The sequence below is a fragment of the Hermetia illucens genome, chromosome 6 (assembly GCF_905115235.1).
Source record: "Hermetia illucens chromosome 6, iHerIll2.2.curated.20191125, whole genome shotgun sequence".
Classification (NCBI taxonomy): Eukaryota; Metazoa; Arthropoda; class Insecta; order Diptera; family Stratiomyidae; genus Hermetia; species Hermetia illucens.
In genome coordinates, this window is record NC_051854.1 from 34848258 (window position 1) to 34859930 (window position 11673).

Consider the following 11673-nt stretch of genomic DNA (forward strand, 5'->3'; position numbering starts at 1 on the left):
ACCAAGCCCTCTAGCATCATTCAGTAGCCATGAAAGGGTTTCAATGCCATGCAAAACCAAAAGGGAATCAACGAATCCCCCTGGAAGATGCCCCCGTATACGGATTGGGCTCTGAGGTACTAGCACCCTCAGATGTACGCACTGATAAGATGGTATGCCACCCTTCCATGACTCGCTAAAAACGACTCATGATCTGATTTATACTGTGTATTAATCGACCATGTATGCTGGTGAACTTTTTGTATCAGAGGTTCTGCACTCGATCCAGACCTGCGCCTTCGAGCTTTTTATGGCTCGTCGAACCCAGTATGCTCGGCGGATAGCCCCCACAGTTGACCCAATACTTCGCTTGTTAGGTTGAGTGTAGTAATTGTAAATATCTTCGATATGTACATAAATTCAGAAATGCAGAAAAAATTTTAGGTACTTTCAAACAGAACAGCCGTGCGAAGAAATTTCCTCATAAAACACAAAACCTTTAACCAGTGAAGTGTCTAGCTTTCGGTTCCCCGACGTACAATTTGAAATTGAGATTTTGTCATCATGGTGCGAAGCTTAATAAATTTACGATTAATACATTCTGTTACTTTTTTTTATTTTCAGGGTCTACTGGACAAATATTTGATTCCCAAAGCAAGTAATCCTGAAAGTAAAGTCTTCTATCTAAAAATGAAGGGCGATTACTACAGGTATCTAGCTGAAGTAGCAACTGGAGATGCACGTAACAGTAAGTTATTTTTTTCGAAACAATAAATCATTAATTTTTCGTGAAAATTTATCAATACCATGGAAAATGTTCGGATTTGGTAATATTTCGAAGATTAAAGATATTTTTTTGCCCTTCAAATTAACTAGGTGTAGTAGATGACTCTCAAGCTGCATATCAGGACGCGTTTGAAATTAGCAAGGGAAAAATGCAGCCAACACATCCAATACGATTGGGTCTTGCACTTAACTTCTCAGTCTTCTATTATGAGATCCTTAATTCACCAGATAAAGCTTGCCAATTGGCCAAACAGGTCATTATTTTATATAAGATCAAATTTTTGTATTCTTTTTTTTTTTTTTTTTTTTTTATTATTTTTCAAATGTTCAAACATATAAGAAAAAAACAGAAAATCGTTGCTGCATATTTTTCCGCTTGAAATACATTTACACTTTTTGAACATACTAAGGAAGGCTATAGATAAACCATGTTATTCTAGGAAAATAATTGTTCAACCTGTCAGTTTAGTTTCTCGTATAATCAGTTATATGGTTAAGGATATGGATTTTATGAAACCCTTGTTTAAATTTGTTAAACTTTCTTAATATATATTTATACGAACAGATGTGGTTGAAGATTCACAAAAAGCTTATCAAGAAGCATTTGATATTGCGAAAACAAAAATGCAACCAACCCATCCGATACGACTAGGTCTTGCGCTGAACTTCTCAGTTTTCTATTACGAAATAATAAATTCGCCGGCAAGAGCCTGCCATTTAGCTAAACAGGTTTGAAATTTATCTATACATGTTTTTTTTTTTTTTTTTTTTTTTTTTTTGTTTAGAAATGTTGATGAATTTCTTTTTTCGTTCTTTTTAATTTCTGGTGATTTTTTTGAAACCCTTTATACAAACTGTATGCACTTTGCTTTGCACAGCATTATCTAACCTGCGAACTATGTGATTAATATGTAGAAACACATCACAGTAGAATTCTTCATTGGCCGAAAATGTCAAAAATCGTAGATGTGAGAAGGCTGTCGGCATGTTACTACAAATTTCTTCAAAACAATCAACGAACCTTACTAATAATTTAATTTAGAAGTTAATTTCAGTAAATGCTATTTTCAAGAGCAGTTACTCTTGTTCGGACTGTTTGAAGTGAAACCAGCCGTTTGCTGGGTGCTATTGAATTTAATATGTTGTTGTCATTATCCCCTAATGGGGTGTCGCGTATCAACCACACTTACTTTCCATCGTTTTTGGTTCGCTGAAATGTGCTTCAGTTTCCAACAGGTCTTGCGGAGAAATCTACTCTACTGTTCACGGGGTATCGTTTCACCGATTTGACCCCAGCCTCCCATAGTCCACCGAAATGGGGACTATTTGGTGGAATATGATGCCCCTTAATGTGATCATCCGTGCTTGCGTTTCGTGCATCATAATTTGTCATAATCTGCAGCTGTTGTGAAGTTTGTTCCACAATCGCTCTAGATGACTAGACATGTTTCTCGTCCGGATAAGAATCGTTTTACCGCTGCTATGCATGCACCTGTCGGGAGATCGCTGACTAACTCCAGGTGCATAGCTTTCGTCGCAAAACAAATGAATACTGCAATATCCGACTTGATAGTCTGCTCCCCGACCGTTTGACCATTTATTCCTTAATGGCCCGACAAAATTCAACACGGTTTCCCAAAATGGTCGATTTAGTACAACTCGAGAGGATGGTAAGCTTCCCATCAATTGAGCTTCTGGTTGTGCGTTACTTTTGTAACAAGTGATGCACGGTTTCACCATTTTCTACGCGTTTAAAATCCAGTATTCTTACCGTAGAATCGATAACATTACTGTGAAGTTCCATACAAAGTTTGATGATGTTCATGCCGCACATTGATCTCAGTAAAATTGCATTTATCGTCCAGTATAACAGAATGTTTGTTGATGTTGTCGGCATTCTGTAACTTTCCGCCCAATCTGAGGATGCTGTAGAAGTCAATAAATGGACGTAATTCGATGATTCTTGACTTACTATCCATCAAATGCCCCTTCTTTAATCTTTGGATCTCGGCTAAAATCGGTCGAATTTGCCGTATCTCAATGCACACAGTTCTGGCCGTTCGCAGTTCTTCTGCTGTGAGATATCCACAGGATCGATAGCCTTTATTACTTCATTTGTAGTAAGCAACTACACTGATCATCCTCGTATACTCGGAGAATTTATCGATCACTAGATCGTGCTCTTTTGTCCGTAAAGTGTGCAAGGTGGTTCTTTTCTCTAGCTCGATGATTTTGATGCACTTCATTGTTGGAAATATGATAGTACCGAACGTGAGAGTCTTTAGGCCATCCCACCGTCACGCAAATTCACTTAACTGTGCTGGGGTCAATCCTTGTGTAGCGCAATCAGCGGGGTTATCGTGTGTCCCCACATGATGACGGTATGCTGCTTGCATGAATTTCATTCACTCGATTCGCGACATAAGTCTTCCATCGAGCTGGATGGACTGCTAACCAAGAGAGTACAATCGTTGAATCTGTCCAGTAGTAGGTGGCAGAATTAGCCCAACTGGCAAATAACCGCACGATGTGGTAGATAATATGATTGTAATCCAACTTCATCCTTTGGTATTTGATCCCTTTGCCCGCAGTTTAGATAATCTTGCAAGCATTCATTGTACTCTCGAAGTAATTTTGGGTTTGTGAGCATCCTCTTCTCGTGCGCTTATTATTTCAGAATCGCAGACTTACTCGATGGTGCTAGATTTGCCCTTGGGTCAGCTTTGAATGGGAGCTGCACTTCGAAGCGTTAATTTTTCAATTGTTTGGTGTTTGCTTGATAGTGAGCTTCACATTCTTTTTCTTGTTTACTAAACATTCCCCTGGAAACTACCTCTTCCTGAATCCAGAATTGCTCTGGTCTTTTGTCCAATTCGTTCGTATTTACAAGACTGTTGGTAATGTTGTCTCCTTGTGGAGCGGCTATCGAACCAGAAAGAATGCATCTGATCTTCGCTTTTTACAAGACTGGAGGTAATGTTGTCTCCTGGTGGAGCGGCTATCGAACCAGAAAGAATTCATCTGGTCTTCGCTTTTTGTGCTGTTGGGGTTCCATAAATAATTCCCTCCAATAAAATATCCTTGCATATATGCGCGTCAATTCTGTCCTGAGTGGTGTAATTTGGATCAGCTAGATCGTCGTAAAAGGAAGAGGCTTCTTAATTCTATCAATGACTACTGCGAGTATTTTATCATTTGACCATTTTTCCTTCATGGTTATTGGTACTTGCCCTCTTCACTTCCTGGTTGCACTTCTAATTCCCGATATGATCGCTAAGACATTTTGACATCTATTCCGTAATGGAATTCTGGGAGCCTTGGTCGCTGATGAAATCGCCGTTGACATTCATCATCATCAACGGCGCAACGGCTGCCTTAATAAGGAACTCCAGACATCCCGGTTTTGCACCGAGGTCCACCAATTCGATATCCCTGAAAGCTGTCTGGCGTCCTGGCCCACGCCATCGCTGCATCTTAGGCAGGGTCTGCCTCGTCTTCTTTTTCTACCATAGATATTGCCCTTATAGACTCTCCGGGTGGGATCATCTTCATCCATACGGATTAAGTGACCCGCCCACCGTAACCTATTGATCCGGATTTTATCCACAACCTAACGGTCATGGTATCGCTCATAGATTTCGTCATTGTGTAGGCTACGGAATCGTCCATCCTCATGCAGGGGGCCAAAAATTCTTCGGAGAATTCTTCTCTCGAACGCGGCCAAGAGTTCGCAATTTTTCTTGCTAAGAACCCAAGTTTCCGAGGAATACATGAGGACTGGCAAGATCATTGTTTTGTATAGTAAGAGCTTTGACCCTACGGTGAGACGTTTCGAGCGGAACAGTCTTTGTAAGCTGAAATAGGCTCTGTTGGCTGACAAAAACCGTGCGCGGATTTCATCATCGTAGTTGTTATCGGTTGTGATTTTCGACCCTAGATAGGAGAAATTGTCAACGGTCTCAAAGTTGTATTCTCCTATCCTTATTCTTCTTCGTGTTTGACCAGTGCGGTTTGATGTTGGTTGATTCGTCTTCGATGCTGACGTTGCCACCATATATTGACATTACGTAGCACAACTATTGCCATTGCCAAAGCACCGTCCATATACTTTCCCGATTCTCGTTCGTCCTTGAATTGGTCAGAATGTTTTGTGTTTGATTTTTTGGAGTTTCAAACTTGTCAATAGTTGAAGGATCCAGCATAGCATGGTGTTTCTTTCCGCACACGCTGCTTTCGATGTGCATTCGTGCACTTGATGCGCACGCATGCGGCTAAAGCGAAAGTTACTTGTCTTACGAATTCTCTCCGCTTGCCTATGGTGTAGTCTGGGAAGCTCCGGGCACTTGTATAGCCTGTGGCCTGATTTACACAATGTGTACTTTTCGTGTTCATTATGGGTAACAGTATGTGTCCCCATTTTACTGATTTTTTTAGAAGAGCAACATTTGTTCACTTCTTCAATGACGTACTGCGTTTCCAGGAATTCTAATTCCAATTTTTAACGTTGCCATTCTGGATCAAACTTGCTCTGATGAATGAACATGAATACGTCGAAGGGGTCGATTTCCAGGTCTTGGAAATTCGTGATGAGCTCGTTGGTCTTCTCAATCATTCTTTTGATGCCTGCGGCGTTTACTGCAGTTTTCATATTTCAAAACTGGGTCAAAGGTGACTGCAATAATGTGCTCGTCGTATGTCTTCGCCAAGATATTTCAAGCTGCTGAATAGCTTGTATCCGATATATTAAGATGCCTCATTTGCCGAGACGCTTCTCCCTTTATTGATGCCCGAAGGTACTGTAGCTTCTGTACCCCGGACAGTCTTCCGTTGTCGTGGACAAGAGATTTGAATGAAATCCAAGTTGAGCAAATTCCATCGAACTTTGGAACCTTAATCTGTTCCAGTCTGATCGCGTCTGGTTCTGCTGATTGAATGTTACGCTCGCCTCCTGAAATCCAAAAGCCCTTCCGCAAATTCACGTCGCATTCAACCTCGACTTCTTCGTATTTCATCATATACTTCTGTAAAAGTTCTTTGATTTGAGCCAAGTCTTCCATTTTAGATGGAATAGTTCCAGTTTTGATTGCAATCAAAACTGGGTATGTCGAGCCTTAGCATCCTTCTTGAAGTTCCGTATAACCTTAAGGAACTCCCCCAGATTGTGCTTGTGGAGGACGATGATGGATGAATCCGTTTCGCTGTTGGTTGGCATCACGCTGCTCTCACGGTCGCAAATGGTTTCAAAATGATCCGGCTCGACGGAATAAAAATATGCTGGATATCGGAGTAGAGGAAAAATCCTTGGGATATTTGCTTAAGACACTTAGGCAACAACAAAATTACCGATCTTTGGGACGAGTAATGGGGCTAGTAAAAATCAGTAAATGAAAACACCACGGATTGATTATAAATAGCCAATTTGATTTATTTTCGTTTTCATTTATATACAAATTAGTTTTTACTTTAAATGCTGAATTAACACATTACAATTTTTTGCAAAAAGCTAAATCGGTTAAAAATTGATTGATTACTTGAAAAGTAACAAGTAACAAACCCTAAACCGGATGCTTCCACGCAGATAAGATTCAAATTCCTCGCTTAATGACGTTACATGAACCATCAGCGTTATAGGATATAGGACCATCAGGATTATAGGAAGGGAGAGATGATGAGTGATGATAATATTACTTTGGTGATAGATGATGCTATAAGATTTACATTACGAGTATAAAAATAATCAAACGTTGCCGTTCTGCGTAGTACTAGTGGCAACGGTGGTTGTGCAGTGCCGAGCTGAGGCTGAGTATCGTTTGCGAATCCATGTACATATTGGATTGAGGAAAAGAAATGTCGTATTTGTGATCGAAATTTTAGGCTTTATTTTACATACTTAGAATTACCCGATTTAAGTCAAGTATGCGCCGTTTTGTTGTTATTTAGAAGACAATTTCATTATCCCCTCCTTATTTGCAAAAAACTCAGACAGCCAGTTTTCGCAAGCCTCTTTTGAGGCCAACTTAGTAGCATTAAGAGCGTTTTGCATGGACCGGAAGAGATGGTAATCACTTGGTGCCAGTTCTGAACTATACGGTGGGTGCGATAGGACATCCCATCCGAGCTCCCGTAGCTTCTGGCAGATCATCAAAAATGTGTGAGGCCGAACGTTGTCCTGGTGGAACACAACACCATTCCTATGACCAATTCTGGCCGCCTCTGGTCAATCTCCTGCTTCAAACGGTCTCAGAGTAGAGGACCGAATTGAGGGTCTGGCCATAGTTGAGCAGCTCATAGTAGATGATTCCCTTCGAATCCCACCAAACACTCAGCAAAACCTTCCTGGCCGTCAATCCGGGCTTGGCGATGGTTTGGGCCGGCGCGCCGTGCTTCGACCACGATCTTTTTTGCTTGACCTTTTCATACGTGATCCACTTTTCATCACCAGTCACCATCCGCTTCAAAAATGGGTCGAATTCGTTCCGTTTCAGCAATGCATCGCAGGGGTTGATTCGACCCAAGAGATTTTTTGCGTCAACTCGTGTCTGTAGGTTAATATTTATCGATTGGAGAGGCATAAAGGGTCGGTCTGCGTTGTGTATTTCTTATATAAGTAATTTAAGTGTTGATTTGCCCCATTTGCACCTAGCTCATAATCTTTATGCATTTCGTTTGTCAAACCATTCACTTTGGTATGATACTGACATTCGATGTCTGAAAACGCAAAAAATTTGGGCAAAAGTACCAACTGTGCTTTATTATAACTATAATAATATAGTAATAGAGCGATTTTCGTCAAGCTTGGCAGTATTATGCTTTATAGTATAGCCTATATTATTACATTAAATTTGATAATTCTAAGGTAAAGCTAAGGGGGGTTCTCAAGCAACTTCTAGAAAATATAAAAAATATGATAATATGCTATTATTAATTTTATTTGAACATATATCGCTATGAAGAGTATTTTAAAGCCTAGATACTATGTGCATGCGTCACCATATTCCTCTTTAATTATTTGGATTGGGTAGTTCTGAGAACGAGTTTTTGAAGTAGCTGGCCTCTTTCAGATCCCCGCGTTCCTCCCCTTTGCCACTAATATCAAAATTAGTATATGTATAGTACTAGGTACTACTAGAGCTTTCATTTGATATCCCACGTGAATAAACTCAACGTGTAACTATGTTACTAAAACAGTGAGATTCATAGGTTTCTTAGATATAAGGTGTGGCACAGAGACAGACGAGGGACCGACAGACAAGCAGATAGTAAAACGATTTTTTAAACAAAAATGTGAAAAAGATGTACTTCCAAAGTTATTAGTACAGAAAGTGAAGGCAGCACTGATTGTTGTTCAAGTGATTTTTATATGGAATGAAATTTCTTTGTGAATCATCAAAAGTTATGAAGCTCTCTCTCTCTCGTAGGATACTTTAAAAGCTGCACTTTTACGAAAGGGAAGGGAGATTCTCCCATTTTAAGCTTATTCGCATAAATTTTCTGGCAAAATGTACTATATATCTGCATGATTTACTTTTTTGAATATCCTTCCATTATTCTGTATGAACAGTTCGACAGTGTTATATCTTCTAATAGTGCTAATGTTTATCAACTGTTTGAGCCTAAAGAATAAAACTAACATATTAACTTTAGCTTTAAAAAAGTATAAAAGAGATAATTTATTATTATCGAACTTCAACGGTAACCAATATAGAGCTTTGCAGCAGCGATTTTAGCTAGTGTTTTTCTTGAATGTTTTTGTTTTTCAAAAATTATTAACATCGGAAAAGTACCTTCTGGGAAATGTATCTAAAAAATATGAAAAGTAAATTCTCCATTGAATATTGGGGTACTTCTCTGTTGAAAATTGTGATTCATTGTAATATCGGTGGATGCAATCTCCTAGATGCGACAAAAAAATTCTTTCAATCGCACTTTCCTAATATTTAAATAAATTACAAATAAATGAAATTGAAAAATGCATCCACCGATATATATCAAGCAATATTCGAAGCACTTCTATTATAAGGCTTATTTTTTATACAGGCATTTGATGATGCGATAGCTGAATTGGACACACTCAATGAAGATTCGTACAAAGATTCAACGTTAATCATGCAGCTATTGAGGGACAATCTTACGCTTTGGACATCAGACACACAAGGGGATGGCGATGAACCACAAGAAGGTGGTGACAACTAACAAAACTAAAATATATGTTCCCTTTTGATTATTATGTAACAGCATACACACAAAAAGCTAAAAATCCAGAATTCATAAATACAATTTACGAGAGAGACAAATGAAAACAAACTGAAAAGAAGGAAGTTGTGGCGATTGACGTAAACTTGACATCCAGAAACATGCTATAAGGTGGAAAGATTATTCATAGAAAAGAATATTAGCTGAATGAGAAAAAAAAACATATTGGGGAAGAGGAAGAAAGAGAACATCGGTGAAAACACCTTCACTGTTTTGCTTTTGTTTAACTATCAAAATCATTAAAAAATTGTATCACGAAAAAGGCCAGAAACAATATTACAGACGAAGATTTGTATGTTTATATTCGTTTTGAGATATATTGTCAATATTTATACTCTTTCAATTTAATTTTCTCTAATTTTAATTATTGGAACCCGCTTTTTTACATTGTAAAAAATAAGATATTTGTCGAAAAATATCATTTGTCTTATTTTTATAAAGAAAAATTATTTTACAAGGCAATTTGTCATAACATAATGCCTTTTCCATTCTAGTTTGCCCTTTAGTAACGATCATTCGCACGTATTCTTCTTTATGTATAAAAAATATGAGGATACTAAAAATTGTCCCAGAGAAGAACAGCCTCTCTACAGAATTTCGTCTTTTTCTTGTTTTTTTTTATGTCATAACATTTTGTTAATTATTTGTAAAGTGAAAAATGTAAAAGTCAACTCTAGTATTTCACTTCGTTTTCGGTAAGTCGAGAGAAATTTCTTGTTAAAAGATTGTGAGAGGACTGCTTTTGCAAAAAATAAGATAAAGAAATGTTGTGTATATTAATAGAGGCGATATTATATAGTTTCAAAACAGGCATTTTCCAGAACATCAGACTTAAAACATTAAACAAACAAAACCAGATCGAAATTGAGATCACACTATTTAAGAGAATCTATTTAATATAGATGGAATTATAAAGAAAACAATCGCTTTTTTATATTCAGAGTGGAGATGTCATTTCAAGTCTATCATTTTAAAGTTTTCTATAGGTAAGAGAATGGTCGAAATTATAATTTTGCTTTATCTACATATGATTTAATGGGACTGTACATTCTCAAATTATTATGTGCAATTTGTGAATTTATACATCTCTTAGCAGATTATAATAAGAACATCACTTGCTTTTACAGGGATTGAGCATCTAATGAAAACTACCCTTTTTTCTTCTACAGTTTTTTAAAACACTAAATATCTGCGTTCTCGAGTTGCTGATAGATGTGATATGAACCCTTAGTCACTCGTTTTTTCGTCAGATATTTATTTTCATTTGCATAAATCGTGATATTACGGAAATATACTTTGTACATATTTATTTTTTCCTTTATATGGTTGAAAATTCTGTAATAAGAATGAAAACGAACATATTTTTCCATGCTTTTTGGGTTTAGAACTGTTTACTATAAATGTCATCAAATTAACAAAAAGGAAACAAGCTTTGTAGGCATAAAAAAAGACAGTTCATATTTTTGACGACTGAAAGGAAAGTGAGGATTTATCGTAATGGAACATTTTCCTGTTAATACGCCTGGCGAACGTTATGTTATTAATTTTTATTTCATATACATATATACAAAACAATTTTCAATTATAAGAGAAATTAGTGAGAACATCAGGAACAATATACTGTCCAAAACTATCAGGAAATCCTACTTTAAAAAATATTTTTCTTACGGATGGCTTTGAATTCCAGGTTAGGTTCTTTCTTCTTTAAATGTGACACTCATAATATTTCTTACCATGTTTTTTAATCATACTGACAACATTCTTTTTCGTAAAAAACATTTCATTCTTTGGTGGGATCCTTTTTTTTTAAACCGAGTCATACCAAATATTCTTGAAAAATGTGAAATCAAGATTAGAAGATTTGCGAAGATGATGGGGATAATGAATAATGTCCTTTTTATAGGTATGTGAATGTGAGGTTTCTTTGTGGGATTTTTCATGTTCAGTTTTATATATCGTCAAAAGATCGGAAAATATGCAAAACATTTTCACTTACGTTCACAAGCAACATACATTTTTCTTGGAATGCATACCTATATGCGTCGTCTTTTGATATCTTTCTTATTGCCTCCAAAACGTCATAATTTAATTCGAATGTGAATACGGATAGATTTGTATCGAATGACCCATTCCTTGTAACTTATGACATCTTTATATAGATTGACCAAAAGGTAAGCAGGCGAGTCGATTTTGCTTTCTACTTTTTTAGTCAGTGCTAATTTCAATCTTTATATTAGACTTGAAGTCGTTCATTCTATAGTACGTAAAACTAAATACCTGTATCAGGTATATTGTTTATTTTCGATTTTATTATAAATGCCTTTATTTAGATGACTTAATGACTTGTTTAATGAACCTGTAGAGTTTGCGCACACGTTTATCGACATCTAGTAAATAAACTTGGTGAGCTTATTTTTTATGGAAATAATCGAAATACAATACTTGGAGAAGCTGATGTTTTCTTTCTTTCATTTGTTTATCAGAACTAGGAGCAAATCCATTCACCTTTTAGGGGCATATAACTCGTGCGAACAACTTTTCGCTTTTAATTATAGATAAACGCTACTATTTTCCCAATTTTCTACTACTTCATCCCCAATTAAATGATATGTACATACATATCCAATATATGTATAGCAATCGATTCGTTAGGTT

The 11673-nt window shown here is 37.1% G+C and overlaps 1 protein-coding gene across 5 annotated transcripts in view; it reads left to right on the forward strand.

Moving 5' to 3' along the window:
- The window catches only part of LOC119660127 (14-3-3 protein zeta), a 101271-nt gene extending 89800 nt beyond the window's left edge, over nt 1–11471 (forward strand). For 4 of the 5 annotated variants that reach the window (XM_038068523.1, XM_038068522.1, XM_038068525.1 and 1 more), the window contains exons 5-7: nt 604–727; nt 856–1019; nt 8803–11471. In XM_038068523.1, coding sequence (XP_037924451.1) covers nt 604–727; nt 856–1019; nt 8803–8958 — 444 coding nt within the window. In that variant the 3' untranslated portion in view covers nt 8959–11471. Of the gene's footprint in view, nt 1–603; nt 728–855; nt 1020–1330; nt 1495–8802 lie in introns of all 5 variants that reach the window. The other variant, XM_038068526.1, reaches the window with a different exon arrangement.
- The last annotated feature ends 202 nt before the right edge of the window (nt 11472–11673 follow it).